General features: G+C 31.5%; 1 protein-coding gene across 17 annotated transcripts in view; it reads right to left on the minus strand.

Moving 5' to 3' along the window:
- Nucleotides 1-5,954: 5,954 nt before the first annotated feature.
- The window catches only part of LOC122519564 (cAMP-specific 3',5'-cyclic phosphodiesterase, isoforms N/G), a 328,446-nt gene continuing 310,632 nt past the window's right edge, over nt 5,955-23,768 (minus strand). For 16 of the 17 annotated variants that reach the window (XM_043639098.1, XM_043639099.1, XM_043639106.1 and 13 more), the window contains 5 exons: nt 13,039-13,132; nt 11,937-12,166; nt 9,266-9,529; nt 9,080-9,179; nt 5,955-9,003 (listed from right to left, as the gene is read on the minus strand). In XM_043639098.1, coding sequence (XP_043495033.1) covers nt 8,180-9,003; nt 9,080-9,179; nt 9,266-9,529; nt 11,937-12,166; nt 13,039-13,132 — 1,512 coding nt within the window. In that variant the 3' untranslated portion in view covers nt 5,955-8,179. Of the gene's footprint in view, nt 9,004-9,079; nt 9,180-9,265; nt 9,530-11,936; nt 12,167-13,038; nt 13,133-17,278; nt 18,094-23,768 lie in introns of those variants that run through there. The other variant, XM_043639110.1, reaches the window with a different exon arrangement.

Genomic DNA, 23,768 nt, shown 5'->3' on the forward strand with positions numbered 1-23,768 from the left:
GCCAATAAGATAAAAAAATAAGAAAATGATGAAATTTTCTAATCGTTTTTCGAATTACGATGACGACGACAACAACGGTAACGGTGAGGACGATATTCGTCTCGATCGTCCGCCATGAATCTCGACTTATGAAGACAATTTGCAAAAAGAAAAAATGCGACATATTTATAATATACGGTATGTAGAACGAAAAGAGAAATCGAAAGAGATTAAAAAAGAAACGTTAATATCTCGTAGAAAAGATTAGAACGACGGACGATCGTTCTTCTTCTATAATAAGAAGAAAACTAGCTGCCGATTTATAAAGAAAAAGAAAGAATAAAAAAAAAAAATCCAAGAAACAAAACTAAAGAATATGCGGGTGTATGTATGTGTGTGTGTGTGTGTGTGTGTGTTGTGTGTATAAGAAAGAAAAAAAGATAGAAAATAATAAATAACAAATTAAAATATTCGCGAAACTACGACAAAGTAATAGTACTATATGCATATTTTTAAGTGCAATCAGTTTAATTAAAAACTTTAATAATATAATACAAATCGTCGATTGTACGTAAAAAGTTAAAAGTAAAAAGAAAAGAAAAGGAAAAAAAAACAAGTAAGCAATTAAACGATCTTTATTATCGATCGTATAACAAAAAAAAACGAGTCGTCCGGTACGAAGAAAATAAACGTCCAAGTGACGAATTTTCTTCCGAAATCTTTCGTTTTAAAACTAAACTCAATTTCCGTTTATGTCGCGAATCGAAAAATATTTGATTCGATATGTAAATAATATATGTAGTTAAAAAAGTGATCGAGCAGAAACGGAGAACAACAACGTGTTTTCGAGGCGTACGTTGATCGTAGCACGGTCGTGTTATACTAATCATTCCTGTATAAAGAAAAGAGAAAGAAGATAAAGCAACATGAAAAAAGAAAAAAGAGAGAGAGAAAGAAACCCGATTTTATATAGGAACTATAAAAGAAAGAAAGAAAGAGAGAGAGAAAAAAAGAAAGAATGTAGATTTCAGGGTATTTATATCGAGGGTTATATAGTTATATAGATATACATGAATATTAAAATTATAAAATATATTATAAAAAAGTATATATTATTTAATATATTATATGTATATATACTATGTTTTTATTGTTGTAAAGTTAGAAAAGTAAGGACGACCGAATAAGTCGTCAATGAAAGATAAACTTTGGAAAGCATCAAAGAATTAAGAAAAAAATTATGTGATTCGCATTGTAATAGCACGATTGCACATAAATAAAATCAATTCTTAACACCAAACTTATCACAGAAAATTATATTATTACATTTAATTTTATAGCTTTTTTTTTTAATCGACTTTGATTATAATTACAATTGTAAATATCATTTTATTAATACCTAAAAATAATTACTATTTATTCAAGCCAATACAAAATTGATTATCATCTTCATTCAATTTGAAAAATAATTATTTAAAGATCATTTTTTTGGCCGGTTATAGTATAAATAAATAGAAATTAACTGTCGATAAGTGTAGTGTTAAATGTTTGTGGTCGCGTTACGACACAGGATGTATTTCATTTTGGCAAGAAAAGAAAAAAGAAAAGGAAGTCCTTAGGGAGGAAAAAGAAAAGAGAAAGACGATTCTTTTAAAAATATTTACGATCAACTAAAAAAAAAAAATGAACTAGAATAGCGTGTGAAATTGTAATATGCGAATCATCGCTCGCTTTAAAAGGTACATAACTAACAATAAGTACTAAGAGCACATGGCTTTCTTAGCGAGATATTCATCAATGCACGTTTACTTGGCTCTTTTAAAAAACACGATTGCTATCATGAGTCTGTCTCCTATTTATTTTGTTACATAATCTACGTCAGAGTTAATACATTGCGTGAATGTAAAAGGCTACACGATCGCTTATCGGCAAAGAGAAATTTGAAATGGTAAAGTAGAGGGAAAAAAAATAAATCAATATTCCTTATCTTTTGCAAACTCACAATCTAGCAGCTTTAATAATTTGCTTCCAAAAAAATAAAAGAAATAAAAGAAAAAGAGAGAGTGAGAGAGAGAAGAAAAAAAGAAACGAAGAGAAAGAAATTAGAATATGAAAAACTAACGCAATGATTCCTAATTTTGAAAACTACCGTTAATGTAATTTAATTATCCTGCTCGTCGTTTCGCGTTAAAATCTAGTGTCGGAACATACACATGAATATAAATAAATATATATACATATACACACACATTCACGCACGACTGCCTGTAGAACGTGACACAACGATTATTACCGTCTTTTAGTCTTATTATAGCAAAAGAAAGAAAGAAAAAATAATGCGAAAAGTATGGAATACGGTCGGTGATCTTTAACGATTTTATACATGGGTATAGAGAGTATGCCAGGTTCGACGATATGAGTGGAAAGTAAATAAAACATTTCATTGTAATCGTGAAAAGGTACGAATGAATGATTTCTTTTCAGTGAATACATTTTTTACCGAAAAGTTATATCAGCTTTATCTCGCGAATGAACTTCACTCGGACTATATTAAAGTAAATAGAATCAGCTTTATCTCGCGAATGAACTTCACTCGGACTATATTAAAGTAAATAGAAAAGTGTACGTGTGCGTGTGTGTGTGTGTTCGTGTATGTATATGGGTACGTTCGAGAGAAAGAAAAAAAAAGAGAAAGCAAGAATGTGTGTTTATGAAAGAAAGAGAAATGAATGTTGAGAAAAATCTGTACGTGTTGTACGTAATATCGGTAAGATGAAAGATTAAGATTAATGAAGAAATGGTGAGAAGATTAGAAAAAATTCGTACAAGTATTCTGCACCGTCAGACTCGATTAATATGTACTATTATACTAAAAAGAAAAGAGAAGACAAAAAAAAATAAACAACAAGAACAAAAAAATCCACGCTTAAAAGCCACCAAAATCTATACATACTAAATGTTTTACTATCGGATTAAAATATTACGATAATACTTATTAATGTAAATGGTTTTTCATTATTATATTATAGATGTTACTCAATAATATATTTACAAATAATATTAAGCCAAAGTAATCGTTTTATTTCATCCTATCTGGATAAATTTTGTAATCCACGTTTCTTTTTTTCTTTTTTTCTTTCAAATATATCATCTTTGGAGTAAGGAAGGAAGTAATATGATTGAAAAAGAAATAGTTAGAGAAATAAAAGAAAAGACCCATAGAAAAAGCAAGTTCCGACAATAAATATGTTTTTATTACACATATATTTCGTACGAGGGTTACATGATATTAATACATGTTCATTTAACTGTCCAGCAATCAAACACGTTGTATTTTTAATTTTCTCTTGTCACCGTGATTTTCATTATCATTATCATTATCATTATCATCTTCATCATTATCATCATCATCATCATCATCATCATCATCAACATCATCATCATCTTCATCATCGCTGTGTTTACTATCGTTCCTCAGGAAGTTACCGGTAATTGTCACACTTTGTAAAACATTGTCATTACTCTAAAATTGTCTCGAATCACCCGAAGAAATGAAAGAATAAAACGTCGCGCTTTCCAATGCTTTTTAAAAGGGCATTTTTTGTTGTTCCTTATTTGTCGTTTAACATATTTCCCTTTTATTTTTAATACTGTTCGTGCCCTTTTTTTACATTCGTAATGAACAATTGATAAAACGATTATGAGAGTTTGGAAGTTTGGGTGCGTAATAAATAGTACCTGCGCATTCACGATATTGTTTCCATTATATTATCATTAAAATTATCTCTTAAACATATTCCACGATAACTAATTAACACGTCATCTTAGACACATCGGACGATTCATTTTAAATTTTACTACTAACTTCCAGTTGTTATCTCTTTCTTCGATCTCCCGTCATTTCACGAAGACAACGAGGTTAATTATTTTTTTTTTTTTTATTCTATTTTTTACTTTCTTTTCTCCCTTCATACTATATTCTTTTTATTCCTTTTTATTTTTTGGTTTCCTGACCTCAGTTCTTTTGTGTTAATAGATAATTATTAATTTTTATCATAACCTCGTAGCTTATATCCTAAGAAACTTCGTTAAGTTGATTTTTCCTTCAGCTTACAATCTAATCGTGTACTTCGTAAACCTTATAATTAAATTTTTAATAATCTAAGGTTGGTGGCCAGCACCAAAACACTCACTAAATTACTGTCTACGGACACAGATACAGATTTTTTTCGTTCTCGATAGTTGATACGATTACGTGGACCAAAAAGAGATACCACACACAAACACACACACACACACATACACACACACCACACACACAACACACGCACACTCACACGCACGCACGCACACATGAGTCTCCTTTTCAAATTCTTTTTCGCTTTTGTTTTTTTTTTTCATTTTTTTATAAGTTTTTTTCTTCTTCGATCATCAGCATCATTATCATCATTATAATCCTTTAAGCGTTTCACGCACGACAGGAAGAGGAACTTACTATCTATTAATGTGTATAAGACGTTTTCTTTTTTTTTTGTTCTTCCTTCTTTCAAGATTGATTTTATTACTACGATATAATACAATGACCGTTCGTATGAGCCTGGATTATTATTTTGAGTTTTTCCATCTTCTTTTTTCTATTATATAGTAAATCCTTAACTTTATAATGACTAACTTCGAATGACTACTTAATCGAAGCGAAGTACGAACGATTTTTCAAAAGAAAATAATACGATTTTGAAAGATCAACGCTTTTACATTGAAAAAATACTAAACGATCGACGTTCAGAAGATCATGAATTTTGTCTTCCTTCCCTTTTCTGTCTGCATATGAATCAAACATCGAACATAGACTAGACTTTGAAATCAGATCTTTATATGTGTATATATACATATATGTGTCACGCGAAGATCGTCTCGAACGTCGAACGTGAACAACTCACAATCAGAGAAAGTTCGATTGGATTCACAGAGACATTAAAGCGAAGTTGTCTATTTTATTCTTTTTTTTTTGTTTTATTTTTTTTTTTTTAACTGTTTTTCCATTTTTTCCCTTATATCTGCTGGTGATATTTTTGTTCGCCATAATAATACATCGATCTGCGGCGGTGGGGGGAGGGGGGAAGGGGGGCGGCGTTTGTGTTCTAGAAACACGTTTTACAGGTCCTTTCCCATTATAATTTTCTATCAATCGCTACAAGCCAGAAGAGAAAATACGGTTCGTGGCGTGGCGTGAAACGTATCGGTAATAATAATGGCGCTCGACGTACTCGATGATGATCGACCTTTCTTTTTTTTTTTTTTATTTTCAACACAGTCACTAATATTACTCTTTGGTTAGGAAGAATTTTACTTCTCTTTTTAAGACTCTGCGCGTTATGGTCGCGCGTCTTCGTCAATTTTAATTACAATTTATTTAGCGTATTTTTTACTTATTAGAATGCATGATTACTCGTGATATTTGATGTCTCTCTCTCTCTACACGCGTTTACATAATTTTTTTCTTTTTTTGTTATTATTATTTTTCGTATAATATGTGTGTATATACTTATATACGGTCTGTGTCTCTCGTCCTGTGTAAGAAATAGCGCGCAAGTGTACAAAAGAGCGTATATGTATATCATGTATTTTTTATGTATGTGTGTCATGTCACGCGTTCTCAAATGTTATTTTCACTTTTTTTTTTTTTCTTTTTCCCCATTTTGATTCGCAAGAAGAAAGCATTTTTTTTGTCGTTTCTGATGTGTTTTCTTTTTTCCTCGTCGCGAGTTCGAATGTGAATTAATTTTAATAAAAACCTAAAAAGTCCAGCTCTTCTAAAACGCAGTTTTTATCTATAACAACATTTTTCTCGCCTACATAGTCTTTTTTCCCCCCTTCCTTTCGTCTTTTCCACATTTCTGTCTGTCTGTCTCTCTCTTTCTCTCTCTCTTTCTCTCTCTCTCTATCTCTCTCTCTCTATCTCTCTTTTTCTTTCCTTTTATTCTTTATTCTTTTGTTAAATTCATTTATCAATATGAGCTGTCATTCTTCGTTTTAAGACGTGGCTGTTCTGCTTTTTTACGAAGAAATTTACGATTCGTGTGCAAGAAACAACTAGTTATGGCAAAATCTTTACATTTATTTAAGATAAATACTATTATTAATTATTTTCGTTCAAATAACCAAAGATGAAAAAAAAAAATAAAGATTTTATATCGCATTATATAATACTTCGTGCATTTAACGAATTTTTAAATAAATACCGCTCTCGTTTTGCGATTTTTCCAAATGTAGTGGTCCATTTTATCGTTTCACTTTTTTTTTATTATTAGTATTATTATTATCATTATTATTATTACAATTATTATTATTATTATTATTATTATTATTAGCATTATTATTATTATTATTAGCATTATTATTAACTTTTTCGTGTGCGCTACAATAAAAGTGTGCACCGAGCAATGGTTCTTTCCTTTTTATGGTTCATTAATACTTTTTTTTCTTTCTCTTATTTTGTACTTTGAGTTCCAACACTATTGCATTTTTGGATGAATTTGTTTTTTTCTTTCTTTTTCGATGATCACATCTAAACAAACCCTTTCGTGGAAAAGTTCTGCAATTTGTTTCGATCGTATTAGACAGAGAGAAAGAGAGATGATATATATACATATATGTATATATATATATATATTATATAGATAAATATACGAATACAATATTAATCGAGCCCGTGAAATCCAACTCGAGTCCATCGGAATAAAATCGTACACCATTATTGTACCGTTCAATATTTTGATATGTCGTTGAGGATCCTGTGCGATTTTTTGTCTGCATCTTATACCCAAGCGAAGTTTTAGTGCCCTTGGTTTATGCGTAGCACGTAGCAAGTATAAACTCCCTTACTAACTTCATCATCATCATCATCATCATCATCATCATCATCATCATCATTTTCTTCTTCTTCTTGTTCTTCTTTCCTTATCCTCATCATTATCATTTTCTTCTTCTTCTTTTTCTTCTTCGAGAGCATCGACCGATTGTCGATCAATTATGAAAAACAAAATCTCGCTTAATTTGCGCAGGTACATAATGAAAGAGATTCATCTCCTCTATTTATTATTACTTTAACTTCAATAGGGATAGAGATAGGAATAGATAGATAGATAGAGATTGATAGATAGATAGATAAATAGATAGAGAGGGCAAGATGCAAAACGTTGCTTTTCAAAATAATATTTCCTCGGTAAGATCGAGACCGATGGGAAACAACAACGAAAGGATAAAGAGGCAAAGAAGTAAGTAAAAAAAAATAAGATAATAGAGTTACGACGAGGAAAACGATGACGACAACGACGAGGATAAAATATTCTTCGCATGTGGCGCGACAATACTGTATAATCTCTCGTCCAGGACAAGTCATTTCTCGTATTCTTTCGAACGCTGCGCGTTTCGGACCAGCCGCCAACGCGTCTCCGTTGATCGAAGATCGTTCTTCTTCTTCTTCTTCTTTCATATTAATCCAGCCCGAAAAGAAAAGTCACGAACGATCCATAACTTTCGCGTAAGAGAAACAGGGAAATAGAGAAAGAGAAAGACAGGAGGAGAAAGAGAGAGAAGAGAGAGGAGAGAGAGCATTTCGCTTTTTTAGGATGATGTGTCAATAAGGAGCTGTCATCTTCACGTTATACTAAGTCTTTGAGCGACGATAGATAACGGCGGTGATGTTGGTGGTGGTGGTGGTGGTGGTGGTGGTGGTAGTGGTTGTAGTTGTATTGGTAGTGGTGGTGCTACTGCTGTTGTTGCTGTTGCTTTTTCCAGTGTTGGTGACAACGACAAGAAAAAAACCAGGGCGAGCAACGAGGGGGAGAGTGCTGGTCATTTTTTTTCTTTTTTTTTTTTATTTTTCTTTTTTTATTACTCTTCTTTCTTGCCTTCCCCCTTCAGTGCCAAGAGATTTGGCATTTCGCAGTCTTGGCCAAGCATCATCTTTGGTCGCAATTGACTAAGCCTAGCCCTATGTTATCAGTCTAGGCAACTTGGAGCGTATTTAAAATTCCAAGGACACAAGGATGATCCTTCATCGTCGCTTTTCACAGCAGAGCAACACCGCGACCTGCAGCCAACGCGGATCCTGCTCGTGCTCGTGTCACTGACGCACGCGCCACCAAGTCTGCTGAACCTTCTCGTGGAGTTTCTTGCAGATACCAGTGAGCCTCCGTCACATTCCAGCATCCGCTGCGTTCTCATCGTTATCACCGCCCGCGTCCTCGCATGAAAATGTTGTCTCACCACCGCCGCCGCCGCCGCCATCATTACCACCATCAACATCGTCATTACCCTCCAACGTCTCTCCGCTCTCGTCACCTTCTTCCAAAGTCATTTGAAAATGTTTCTTATCCTGATCGTTTCCACCTTGCTGTTGCTGCTGTTGTTGATCGTCGGACGGCGGTGAGGGTGGAATCATCGACTGATACCAATCTCTGTTCTCCTCCAATGTATCCAAAATTTCCTGAGCATCAGGATGCACCAAATCCGCCCAGGTTTCCCAAAGAGGATGCACGATATAATCGATGAAGCCGACCTGCGACTTTTCAATCGTTGCGCTGTGCCTATCGCACATCGGACTGATGTCCATGTTCTGTTCACGTTCTCGGTCACCCTGCAGGAAGAATTCCTCCATCAACAGGCTCACCCATCGTCGATAGAGTGGCAATGGTTTAGTTGGATTCGACAGGTCCGCACAATGAACGAGATTTTCCAACACCTGTATGCGATCCGTATAATTGTCTAACAGTAGTACTCCAGAACCAGCGACTTTCTTCGTTTCCACCATCGTCTTCAAATCGGCCAACAGGGACATGTGTTTCGACATGTCCGTCGAGAGAACCATATCGATTACCATCTTCCTCAATGTTTGCCTTTGCTTTTTCGTCATGTTCACGAAGATGTCGCAACCTTCGTTCTGCAGAAGCTTGAACGCCACCGCAAGGTGGTGATTCTCTAATACGGATTCATCGTTGTACATCAAAGCGAGCTCAGAGCCTATAATTACAAAATTCATTATCGTTACAGACGTAACTTCAATTTCTATCGATTATATGAAATTTTCATAACTTACTCGAATTGATAAGGAACTGATTCGTTAGCCCGGGATGATCCACATCATGGATTGTGGCCGCAAACAGAGCCGCTGTAATCTCCAACGGCGTAAACACAGACTGCAAATATTCATTGGAAAATGTATAACCTTTTATATAATTTCTAATCATTTTGTTAATTAAAACATCGAATGAATTTTATTTACCTCGAGGGCGGGTGTGTTGAGTAGTGTGTGGGTGGATTGGGTCACATCGGCGGCATGAAGACTGTTGTGGAAGGGGTTATCCTTCACATAATGATCCTCGAGAGTCATCATGAAGGTAACGAAGATTTTCGGCGGTATCGCCAATGATTTCAATAAATCTCGACTTTGAAAGGCCGTATACGCGACGCAGGTTAGAGGTCGATTATTACTGAGCTCGCCTATCCTGAAGATATCGATACCCCACTTATCGATATCCGACAATAACTGAAAATAATATTAAGAGATATTTATTAAAAATATTCAAAAGGAAATATATATTTTAGATTGTATACGCGTATTAAACATTTATTTCGGAAAATATGAATTTATTTCTAAAATATAATAAAATTGGGATAAATCGCGTTAAAAAAAATATTAACAAGAATATTTATGAATATAATGAATATAATGAATATAATGAATATTTAAGTTGAAAGATATATATTGATTTTTTTTTCGGCGCGATTAATTTTTCGAGTATCTATTTTTGTTGTTGTATTATTCAACGAAGCGAACAAATGATAAGACGTTCGATCGATCCCAAGAGATACACAACACCAAATAAAGTCGTCGAGAAAAAGACTACGCGGTTTTGTCGGTACGAATCATTGTCAAGTGGGTGTTAATCCGAGTTGTTTTCTCGCTTGGATAAATCGGACCAGTCCTTTTTTAAAGGAAATAAAATCTGAACATTATGAGATTCTTCTAAGAAGATCCTCCGCGTCATTATGGAAGGCGCACTCGATTAGCATAACGCGTGCAAGGTTCGTTTCGTTCTCGATGTCGCGGAAGCGTGAAATAAACATTATTTTCATCTCGTGAGAAAAGATCGATCGGTCCTATCTATGGTGCCAATAAATTTACGAGTTGTCATTCTTCGATTGACAATAAAATATTGATAAGATTTATAAGAGTAACGACGAAGGAAAGAAGAAACAAAATAAAAAAACATAAAGAAGCAATTGGAAACAAGCAATGACTCATACGAATTACTTATTATATAAAAATAAAATATTTTTATTTTTTAATGTGGTTTTCTTATTGTTTCGTTTTCTTTTTTATGTGTAACTATTATTCGAGTTTATCGGTTAGGCTTGGGCGACCTCGTTCCAAATGATTTTGCAAATTCATATCTATAACTAACCGCGACACGACCTATTGCGGGGCCAATGCAAACATTTCGTTTGTCTAAATTCCTATTATCGCATGTGCCGGCTGTCACGTACGTATTTTCTCACCTTTCCCCTCTCTCATAGATAGACTGCTATCAAACTCGATACGCCTATTATACTTTTATTACTTATGACTAATAACAATAACTTTGCGTTCTTCCTTCACCTAAAGTGAAAACGAAAAAGATATTTATGTGGGGAAAATTTGTCCATAAAAAGATTTTATCTGATTATCCTCAGCTGTGAAAGAAAACAAATAACAAGAAAAAAACAAAAAATAAAGAAGAAGAAGAAAAAAAAGAAAACATACGATTTGCTAATCTCTCTAATCTGATAGACCTTGTCGCGTAACACGCGATTTACCTTTCCTCCCTACTCCGAGCCCCTCTTCGTCGTGCTTGTAATTCTTTAGTAAAACGGAGGCACGTTGTAAATATTTGTACACACAAATCGCACGTGTCATTATAATGTTTTAAACTGAATTCGTAATGTTACCTCCTATATTCTTTCGCGTTTTTCCATAGTCTCTTTCGCAAACACGCGAATATAACCAAAGTGACGATTTTCGAGAGAATAACGAGAAATAAAAGAAAAGTTGTTGTTTTTATTTTAGGAATAAGAAAAATACCAATCCGCGCAGCTGGCTATCCGAATCGAATTTGCTTGCGTCGAAGTTCCCGGAAAAATCGTCGAGATCGAAAAACTATAAACGAAGTTAACCAAAAGAGAAAAAAGAACAAAACAAATAGGAAGTTGTATGCTATGATATTCTACTAGAAACAAACGATCGTTTCTTTACGAGTATAACGTTCTACTTTTTCTTTATTTTTTTTTAAGATAATAATTAAAACTATTTTGTGAAAAGTATTTTCATTTTCTACGTATTAATATATATTTCTACGTAAAAATATATCAGAATATGTACTTATAAACGTTAACTATAAACGCATGAATGTTTCAATTAATTAAAAACAGAACAGTTAAAAATCTATATGCATGTTTAATATTATATTCGAGTTTTTTGATCAAATCTATGTTTATGCCAATTAAACTCGACTTCTCTTTAAGAGAATAAACGTCTCTATGCTTATTACAAATTCGCTCAATAGGATTAATATAGGATTAGTGAAAAGCGATGAAATCTATTTATGAACGAATGAAAGCTGAATATGATTAGGGATATACTTCAACTGCGTGGGTTTCGAACGGATAATTGAATTCATAGAATGAATACAGTAAATACATATATGTCTTACGTAGATGCATATATAAATAGATATTTCGATTGAAAGTAAATGGAAGATAATTAATAATATGTCGTCCTTTTATTTTTATGTAAGATTTTAATGAATAAAAGAATTATCATATTATATTTAATTGAGTTAATGTAATAATTGACTCGCATAAAAATAAAATTAAAATTAAAAATTATCAATAAAACTATTAATAAATAAACAAACCTTGCCAAGTCCCTCCTCGTATGGGGTCTCCACTCCATGAGGGGGTACTCGTTCTCCCGTGAAGCTGTTTGTGTGCGTAAGTGGCCTTTTAACACCACTAATATGCGACATAGAAGCTGGACCTCTCTGTACTCTGTCTTTCTTTTTGGCAGCACGTGCGTCCACACTTCCGGCCGCTGCAACCGCATCTTCGATCCGCAAAGATGGCAAATCGAGTTCCTGCTGTTTGTCTAGAAAATTCATCAAAATGATTCTCATAATTTGTTAACATATATTTTATTGCAAAAAGAAATGTTTTTCATGAAATTCATCATCATATATATATATATATATATAATATTTGTTAATTTATTTTTTAATGTAAAATACTTCAATATAAGAAAAGACAAAGAACTACTTTAAGATTTCTTATTTATCTGATCTCTTATTTTGTGGTCTTATCTTTGTTGTTGTTCTTATCGACTCTATCATACTTAAGTAAACTTATCTATAAATATAAACGTCTTCTATCTGTCGTCTTAATTATATTTTTTCATTTCTACGATACGGCCAAATTATGTGAGCAAGAAAAAAAAAGAAAAAATTAGTGTTTGTAATAAGATAAGAGTATAGGAAATCGGGAAAGCTCGTTAGATCGATTATCTGGTTATACTTTTCAAATTGTGATGCAAAAAAAAGTAGATCGCGAAGTATTTGGATCGAGTGCGTAAGAGGAAGGAGATTTTAATCGTGCGTCGCTATATAAATCGCAATTTCAAGGGCTCTCAATGCGTCAAAAGAGTGAAAAAAAAAAAAGACAGAGAAAGAAAAGAAGAAAGAGATATAGATCGTTTGCTTTTGACGTCTTCGTTTAAACTCGGATTCCACGACCTCGACTATCCCCTCTTTCTTCTCATTTTCTCTCTCTCTTTTTCTCATTGTCAGTTCTATTAAAAGTAAAAGGAAAGGATGAAAAAATTACATGTGAATTCGTACATGATGATGATGATGATGATGATGATGATGATCGAATTTCGTTGGAAAAAAGATAATAACGAAGGGTAGAACGTTTATGATGCAATTGAATAATAATTTAAAGACATTTTCTATTAGAATTACTTACCAAGGAAAGTGTTGCAGATATATTCAGATATTTGATTCCCTGACTTGGACGATTCCGAAAAGTGGAGGAGTTCCTTGTTCAGCATTCTCTTGAACTATAATTAGAAAAAAATAGGAATAGGTAATTGGTAATCGAGTATCATTAAAAATATTGTATGATTTGTAATCGTGTATATAATTGTTTCTTCCTTTGATTTATTTAAGACAAAAATTCTTTAATTATAATATAAAAATTCTTTAATTATATATATTATAATATATATTTTTAATTAAATTAAAAATTCTTTAATTTATTATAATATATAATTCTTTAATTATATAATTCTTTAATTATAACAATTTTATTTAAAATTAGATATAAATAAGATCTCTATTATAAAAGATTTCTGCTAATTTAAAATCATATTTTGATTTTACCTATTATCATATTAGAGATTCTAATCTAAAAAAAAAAAATATCATTGAAAAGAAAGCATAAGAAAGAAAAAAATCCCCCAAAGATGGTAAATTCGTTGACAGGAATGATTTAAGATACTCAAAGTTATCAAAAAAATTTCAACGTTTCGTTTGAGAGGACCAAGAAACAACCAACTTTGGTTTAGTTTTCGATTGACAAAGAAGACACAGAACATTATCTTGATGAATTTACGATATTTACATTGAAATCGCGTTGTTTTGCATTTCATATGTATAGACCCGCACACGTATTATACGTATAGAAAAAAAAAAAGAAAAAAAGAAAAAAATAAAGAAAAAGGAATTAAAGAAAGTACACGAAAGAATGTTTAAAAAAAAAAAAAAAGAAATAAAAAATACTTATTGTTAAAGCCTGAAAGCTCCTTATCGAATTTCATATCCGACTACCATTTTATTCTTTCAAACAAAGTTTAATTAAATCGTTAATTACAAAATAATGTATTTACGAATAGAATTTTTCTTTCATATTCCTTTGGGAGTAACGACCTGCATTATATCAAATCAGTTAACAAGCTTATTAATCCCTCGATCGTATAATTAAATAATTTTTCCCATCACACCATATAATTAGAAATTAAATGAAATTTCTAAACGATAAACAGATGATGATATAAAAATGTTAATAATATTCGATTGTAATATTCTTATCAGTCTTTGCGATATTGATGAAAGAAAAAAAAAAGTATATAAGTACATAAGTATACATGTATCGATGACGAGTACAATTTCCAAATATGTTATGCATCGTTACACGCGATGACGCAGGCAACACACAAAGTGAATTTGACCTACTTTCAGGACCAACTCTCTCATCTAAAACGATAAAGTATCGCGACAGTAGCTTTTCCAACATCGTGAGGAAAGAAAATGCAGCCGATGATAGAGAGAAAGGAGTCTGAGGAAGAAGCATCAATAGGTAAGTAGTAAGTAGAACGTGTCACTTCCTACAAAGTTTCTCAACTTTCCTTTTTCAAACAATGAACATGAAAATATCAACAATACGAATGAGAAAAAGTTTATTTTTGTGGCTTAATTTTTTGTCATTTTTAATGTATATTTTCATTTAGTAAAAAATGATCGTTCATATTGACAAGGTAGATAAGATCGGATATACATATTACTATAAATATCTGAGAAAATATAAGACGATAAGGGTATCATCAAACAATCGATCGTTTTAAGACGATTACAGACGATATTGTGGACCGTAAACAATTGATAGAATTTTTAACAAATATTGCGAGAAAGATATGCGCACGTTTATAATTTAAACATTGATTAACTATTTCGAGTTATTGTTTGAGGATACTATAAAAAAAAAGAAAGAAAAAATGATAGTACAAAAATGTACATTTTTTTCTCGAAAGAAAGAAACAGGTTTGAAAGTCATGACATTTGTCGTTCCGTTAACCGATCAATGGCAATCGTAAAAGCGTGATAAAAGAAAAAAAATAGCTGGATATAAAGATGAAAAAAATTTGTCGATAAAAGAAAAAATTTAAAAATAAACACTTCTATATGTTTTTACATTACTTATTGAAGTTATTTAAATAAATTCCGCTTTCAGATATCTTCGTTAACATACTTTGACAAGTAATAAGCAACCGTTGTCACAATAGAGTTAAATGAAAAAAACAAGAAAATAGATATATATCAAGAAATATCTATAACAGATAAATGAGATGAGATTCGTCATAAGGTGTATGTGTGTGCGCGTGTTTTTGACAAACTGGAAATGTCAAAACAATTTTCTAGGTACGATGAATAATTTTCCAACTATCTCGCGATCGTTAATAATACAGGAAATTCTAAATTATATCGAGCATCAACGTTCAACCAATCGATGGTCTCTTTATTAAGACGTCATCGTTCAATTATGATGAATCAAAGTTATTTACCTGTTTACTATAAAAATCTGTAACAATAAAAATAGTGGATAAAAAAAAATGTATGTATATTCATAAATTATTACAATTTCAAATAGAAAAAAGTATCTCTATCAATATTATCATTTTATTATCTTAATGAATTCGCACCGACATTTTTTTCCTTGACAAGAAATTGTATATACGTTCTTATTGTGAATAATAATCGGAACAACAAGAATCGAGATGTTGCAAAAATTAACATATAATTATAATCAAGTATTATATACGTTTATATAGATCATGTATGCATATGATGCAAGGAAACATGTAATTGTATTAAAATATTCGCGGGTTTAAATGAGTTTTAAATGCAGACCTTCGATTTGTACGTTGCACGAGACGACGAGTCATCATGCTTGGACACGCTGACGTTTACACGACATAACGTGCATAATGAATTTCCTTGGATAGTAAAGCAGCTATGATTACAAAAGTTGTATATTTCGTTATCGTTCACAGTATTTCGGGTCTTCGAAGTTCACCGATACCATAATTATCTTTTCTCAAATAAGATTCACTTCGCGAGTACTTATGAAAATGTAAATCGAAGTAATTTAAAATTCATCATCATCGAATATACATACATATATCCTAATATAAATGTATTTTTTCTCCGTTTATAAAAAAAAATTATTACATACATTAGGGCGAATGAATAATGTATTTTCATTATTATTGAAATAAATTTAATACCAATAACATTTTAAATAGAATTACTCACTAATCTCGTCGTATATTTGAAACAAATTCAAAGAAACAACAAGATAAAATGTATATATTTAAAAATGAAAATCTATCGATTAGAATCGTCTTGCAATTATCTTATAAAAACGTCTATCTTTATCACGATCAATATCGATTTTTGGTAACATCGATTTCAAAGAAATACGTTTTTAATATCTGTTCGTGCTTATATTTAATAATTACTTTAAAACATTTAAGTATACTTAAAAAAAAATTGATAAAACAATGATTATATCTTTATTATCAAAGATTAAATTTCTTTTCTCTCGCTATTGTTCCGAACGTATAACAAAAATCATACGAGAATAGGATTTTGTAGGAAACCAACTTTGGTTTATTTTTTTCTTATTCTTTACATTGACTTTAATAAGGGCTTAATCAAATGTTTGAACGTTTTAGACAACAACGAACATGCTAATTATTCGACGGAAATGTTTACGTCGGTGAATCTAAAAGCAACAGAATCGTTAGTCACCCAAAGCTCTACAATAATTCTCAAACAAACTTGATCTTTCTCTATCGCTTTTAATTTGTTTTTAGAATACAGACGATCGATCGATTTTGTTGAACGTGTTTAACTCGCGAAATCGAATGAACTCTCAGGTAAAGACGGCCTTCGGTAACTCAATACGATCGATAGCTTTCGAAATCGTGTGTGGTAAAACAACGTAAACGTAGGAGAGAAAGGGTAATAGTCACGGCATATGGCCATGGCACTGAGATTTATACGAGATTAACGATAAATTGTGCGTATTAGATAAGACCAACGATAGTATGTAAATACGAGCGTCTGTGATCAGTTCGACATTGAAAAAAATCGTTTTTGACCGATTGCGTTTATCTTCCAAACGAAAAGTGCATTGAACTGAAAATAATTTATCAAAATAAAGAAAAACGAAAAAAAAAGAATACGACAGGGATATGATTTCCAGAGAGAATGAACGTTAGAATAAACATTGTAAATTATCTTAAATAGATTTTAATCAATTATATAAACCGGTCCCCGATAATAATTCATATCGGTTCGATTTTTTGATCGAGCATAACAGTTTCGTTAAAACTAAACGAAACTAAGTAAACAGGACAAGTTACCTGGACCGCAACGATACTGGCCATGGCTGTAAGATCTGCCAGAGTCCTGAGATAACGAAAATATCTTGCGGACTCGTTCACGTTGCCGGTCTCTAGTTCCCCCTTCGTTTCTTGTTGCACCATCGTTCCAAGAGTTTCTTATAATCCCCGTTAGTTTTCTCTTTCGAAAGTCGATCACGATAAAGAGATGAGACACGTTAAACTGGACGGAATAAAGGACGACGAACGTTCAGTGAAAATCTTGGAAAGAAACTTTCACCTTAATCGTTAAACATTCAAAACTAAAGTTCAATCTTATTATTTTTCCTTTTCTTCTTTATCTCTTCATCTTCTTTTTTTATTTCATGAAAATTGAATTCTCCGATCGTTTCTTCAACTCACTTTGTGTCACTCTTGATTATCGAAGAAAACAAAAAAGAATCACTTACTTAATTATACATTTAAATTTTGCTTTCATTAAAGCATAATGAAATAATGAAAAAAATAAATCATCACTGTTTATATCTATTAATACGTGTACTCTTTTACATTTTCGAATCTGTCGCGTGTTTAAAAGCGAAAGAATAAAAAACGAGAACGCGCGCGAACTGTACGAGCATCAAACGTGTTCTACGTGCCTTTGAACGTGCTGCGAGCTTTTTATCTCTTAACCAACACCCGTCGTCCCTCGTACCGTCCTTCTTCTCGTTGCTTTAACACGATCGTTCTTTCTCTTTCTATCTTACATTTCTGTTCTCTCTCGCACTCGCACTAACTTTGCGAGGCGCGCGTATACAACGCGTATGCGAGTGGTAGGGGGGGTGGGTATATGACCAAGTTGAGAATAGAGAAGGGGAAAGAAATAATAAAAACTCTTACGAATAGAAAAGAGAGGAAGGGAAATTCGACAGTTTTACTAATTTATTCGAATATATATTATATTATTGTTTATTAATTTGTTTTTCCTGCCGCAATGCTTTTTCATATGCGTATCGTAAAATTCGATAAGATCTTTTTCCTTTCAACGAACATGAATGATACAACGTGATACAAAAAGAATGAATAATATTCTTGATTTTTTTGTCATCAATTATCTTTCAATGTTTACAGTCGCTAAAAGGAGAGAGGAAATTACGAGCGTCGATGAATCCAAGAAATCGTATCGTTTTAATGCTTCTTCATTCAACAAACGGCGCTTACGAATACTATACTTACTTACATATCGTACGTATGACGATATCGTTCGTTGGTCTTCCACGAAAACGATCATTGAGAGTTAAGCTTATCTTTCGTCTCTTCTAATTTAAACACGTAACAGGATTTAAAGGGAAACTTCAGAATTCTTTGGATAAGAGATTTGTATACTATAACCTTCGTAGAGTTTCCTATGAATATCTCTCAAGTTCTATAAATCTACGAAATATTTTTGCTTTTAATATTAGACAGAGATTAATCATTACAGATAGATAATTCTCAAATTTCATTATATTCGTATTCCAAATAATTTTTTATATGGATTTATTTTCAATTTACACTTAAAAGTTCGTCGAATCGGGAATAAATTTTTAGTTTCGTTAAATAACTTGCGAAAAGGTAAATAAAGTATTTTTCTTTTTGGAAAAAGTTTATTTTTAACTGGTCGTATTATCAATAGAGTCATTAGCGTCCACTTTCATCATAAAGGTTTTGCCAATATGATTAAATGAAGTATTAGTTATTGTTTACTTTTCCTTCTCTTTCTTTTCGTTTTGATTGTATGGTTGATTTTTAATAGAATAAATTTTTTAAAAGGAAACTTTCACCTAATATCGCTAACATTTATTCTTGCTCTATTCAAAAACTCACTTTCAGAGCGTTTCATCTCGTGACTAGTTACACATTGGCCTTTGCCGGACCCGTTTTACCTTATCTGTTTTATCTTTGGTCATTTCAAAAAGAAAGATAGGAGGAAGGAGAAGCAAGGGATGAGACATCTTTCAAGAATAACTTGCATACGTTGAATCACGTAGGAGTATACCGTTTATAATTCGCAACTCACATCAGATTTTTCTGAATCAACCGCGGTTAGAAGAAATATTAATATTTTCGACTAATACTCTTCGACAAACTTTTAAAATTCAAATCCTTATTTCGAAGTGACATTATTACTGTAGAAATCTTTGTAAACATTTTATCCGATGAGTGTCACAATGGAAAAGTCAAAGTTCTTAGTTTTCTGAATCAAACGTTCAATCTGTATTTGAAATAATCATGAATACGTGACCTATTGCGCGTATGCAACATATGTATTATCTACATGTACGTATATTCTGCATACATATTAAACAGGACGTTTTTGAGAGATTAGAAAAATAAATATATTTTATTATTTTATTATTTGATTTTATGAATAATTTTTTTAATAATTTGTATGTATAGATATATTTTCAATTTGTATCAAAAAATCAGCTAATCGATAAATAATTTTGGAGAAAAAGAATTTTTTCGAAAAATATCTAAGGAAAAGGAGATAAAGTATTGTTCGTTGTTAAAATTTCCTTTTTTCTTTTGATTCTTACTTTCTTCTTTTTCTAAATGTATATGCATGCACGCATATATATGCGTGTTGTTACGACGAAGTGCATTATACGTTTTATGTTAAAACATAAATACGATTTTGTTATCGCGATTAAACCAATCACACAATTCTTTTTCTCATACAGTCCGTACGTACGTATGATATTTATTTTACTCTCTTTTCTTTATTTTTTTTTCTTCTTTTCTTCTTTAATTGATAGAAAGAATGGGAAGATATGTCAGCCAACTCTAATAGAGTTATATGTTTTATTTTCTAATCTCGGAAAAGAGGAGTTTCTAAGAAAAAGACGATGATGTTTGACGATGAATCTTAAAATTTGTTCAAAATGCTCGGAAAAGACTTGAGGGAATACCAGCCAGGCGTATCCAGTGAAAAGCTTACGCAAAAGATTGCGTGGGTGAATGACGATAGTGTCTATTTTCTATGTTATTGTTTCGTTGTTCTATGATAAAAAAAATATCGAACTTGACGATACGAAATAAAATTTTCCCTTAGCTTATTTCAAAGAACTCTCATTCGAGATATCTGAAAGTAAAGAAAAGAAAAGAAAGAAAAGGAAAATAAAAAAAGAAAAATAAAAAAAGAAAAAGAAAAAGAAGTAAATAAATTTCCGTAAAATCGTTTGCATGTTTATTTGTCATCGAATTATCTTCACTATTTTTCAGAGATACTTACATTAGTCGATGTACTTAGAAAACGAAGCAAACAGATTCTTTTTTTTTTTTTTATAAACTATTCGAACGTTTCGTATTTTGTGTTCCCGAGAAATTTAATAAAGTATGTAGAGTGTGCGTGTGTGAGAGAGAAAATGAAAGAGAGTGAGAAAAGAAAGCTGTTTTACTTATTTATAGAAGATGGATAATTGCTGTCTAGGTAAGAACAATAAAGCAGAAAAATGAAAATAAGAAACGTGAGTACGATTATTTAAAATAATATAAAGAATACCTCGAAGGTTTTTATCATCGCCATTTCTTCGGCTTATTGTCAATTAAAATCTTCACAAGATATTGAAGATCGATCAATAAAATAAGAAGTACGTTGATAATAGTGTCTATACGCTAGAAATTTCAAAAAAACTTCGTTGTTACTTTAACGACAAATAATAACAAAATAATTCAATGAACGGGAAAAATAAATGGAAGAAAACGATCAAGAGAAAGAGAAAGGGGCGAAAGAAAATTTTGTTCGCGATATAGGTCAGTGAAAAATATTTTTCTCCGAAAAATCCATTATATAAAGTTACGATTTCGAAAGCTATGATTTTGAGATGAGCATCTGTAAAAATAACATTCGATATTCGGAACGTTGTAGTGTGGTAGTTTCCAAAATCATATCTACTTATAGTTAGCTTAAAACTTATCTTAAGCGTTATGTATAGTGAATCATAGAAGTATTTGTATCACTAATAGTCATTTTAAACAATAGATATTTGCTTTAAATGCAATGTTTTAAAATTTTTGTATGGAGAAACATATTTTAGGATTATTAAACTTGTAAATTGATACAAGAGTATTTTATTTTGGAAAAGAACTATAATTTTATATAAATTATAAATAAATTGGTCTCACACAAAAAGTATGTTTCGAAAGCATTATAAAATGCAGAAAGGGTTAACCTGAGTACTACTTAAAAAAATAATCATTGTATTTTTGTATATCAAGTACAGTTACAAACACTTTTTCCTATCTCATTTACTTTTTTTTCTTAATACTAAGGAAATAGGAGAGTTTAATGTTAAGTGTACACTAAAGTTCTTTCGCAAGTAAGTAAATGTTGGCTCCCGCATTGAAGGCACATAAGTGGTACTTACTTTCTAAAAGCATTACATCTAATCACGGCTTAGAATAATCACGAGTAAACAAACAATGTGACCTAGCTTGGAAAATACGATCGATGCATTGGCAAGAAAAAAAAATTTATTGTCCTGCAACGGGTCATGGTGCGTGCGATTATCGATCGTTGCAAAAGTCGAATGCATGTGGGCTTGTCGGATGTTTTCCTTCTTTTTCTCTCGTTGAGTTTGTTTCTGCAAGAAGGTCGCAGGTACAGAACGTTACATCGGTCTATTTTTATTTAATAGGAATAGGAACACCTTTACCATGTATGTATATAATACGATCGAAACTACGATGAAAATATTTCTGTTTCGTGCGTGAATTGTTATATAAAAATTTGCATGATTACAATGTTCTCAGTTAGAACAAGCTGTATTATATCTAACTATTTCAGGGTTTACATAGCTATTTTCTCAGAAGGAACTAGAACTCGCGGTCGATCGTCGAGACAAAATCAAGGCTAACGAATGCAGTCTTTATTCTTGTTATAAGATCGAAATTCTTAAGATAACCCACATTGGAGGACTCCGTGTTTAACTCACGTAACAATATGTAAGTGTTTATTTAACAGCTTCTGTTTTATTTTTCTTTAAATTATACGATAATCTATACGTTGACTATGATTTATATTGTTCGTAAAAAGAAAAGGAAAAAAGAAAGAAAAAGAGAAAGAGTATATAAATCGTTGAGTGGATGGTCTCTCATCGATCAATTATTAATTATTTTCAAGTAAGTGTTGACTCGAGTAAGCGCGCCTGAAGAAGTAGTATCTTCGACAAAGATAAATTCTAAGTTCAACGTACTCTCTTGTTCAGTAAAATACAAAAATACATAGAAATGTAAATATATACATAACCGATACCTATGTACATATATAGGTTTGAAGATAACTATTTTTAGGTGTGATCTTAAATTGAAATGGTGATCTTCAAATTATGAAGCCAGGTCGAATGGAAATAAATCTTACTCTAGAAAATTAACACAAATAAATTACCAATTTGACTAGTCTAGACGAAGAAGTTGTAAATCTGCCTATTTTTCTTTCATCCTATATTTTATATTACACAAACTCATTGAATTTCATATTCGGCAAAGTATAAGAGGATAAATATAAACGTGATGTGTTTTTTACGAAAATGAATATTTTTTACGACAAACATATTATATTTTGACGAGAATTATTTCCTTTTCGATAAGTTCGTTTTGTTTTTTAATCGATTCCTTTGTCCTTTAATTTAATTTCTATATATTCTAATTTAATTAATTTCTATATATTCTATAAATTTCTGCTTGAGTAGTGAATAAAGAAGTAGGCCAAAAAAAGAATAAAAGAGATAGAAAACATTTCTTAAAAACTTTCAATCTGATTTGTTTGTTCGGCAAAGAAAACGATTGCTGGGTTCGTAAATACTACGCTGCCTTCTGATTTTCTTTTTCTTTTGTCTTTTTCGTCCCTTTTGACGATAACAATCAGTGATAGTTGCTTTTTTGTATTTTTTCTTTTCGTATTTTCCTTCTGAAATTTTCCTCGTTTTTTAGACCGATTCATCACGACGGGAAAACCAACTTGGCTAATCCGAATCTGTAATTCATTGTCACAATGCAAATTATCTTTCTTCATTCTCTTCTTTCATTTACTAATAAGCAATTCTTTAGTGACATCATTGACGTAACGAAATACAGTTAAGATATTAGATGAGGAAAAAGTAGAAAAAGAAAAAGAGGAAGAAGAAGAATAAGAATATTTGAAATATTATTACAATTACTCATATCAAGCTCCGATAATTGTTTACTCGATGAACATGTGTCACTTTGATAAATTAATATATTATTATTATTATGAACAATTGCTAAAAATCAATTTTTAATTCACGAATCCGAATCAACGAGTAATTATTATAACGCGAGTTACTTTTTTTCATTTTCTACTTTTACTTATTAATAAGTAGTTTTTCATTTACGTCATTAAATGTAAAAAAAATGCAGTTAAGAGAATTAAATGAAAAACTGTATGAGGAAACAGTGGTAGAGAAAAAATATTAAAAATAAGAATGATTGGAATATCATGTTATATTACTCACATCAACCTCGATAATTG

The sequence above is a fragment of the Polistes fuscatus genome, unplaced genomic scaffold, assembly GCF_010416935.1.
Source record: "Polistes fuscatus isolate 324 unplaced genomic scaffold, CU_Pfus_HIC Scaffold3, whole genome shotgun sequence".
In the NCBI taxonomy this organism is placed as follows: domain Eukaryota; kingdom Metazoa; phylum Arthropoda; class Insecta; order Hymenoptera; family Vespidae; genus Polistes; species Polistes fuscatus.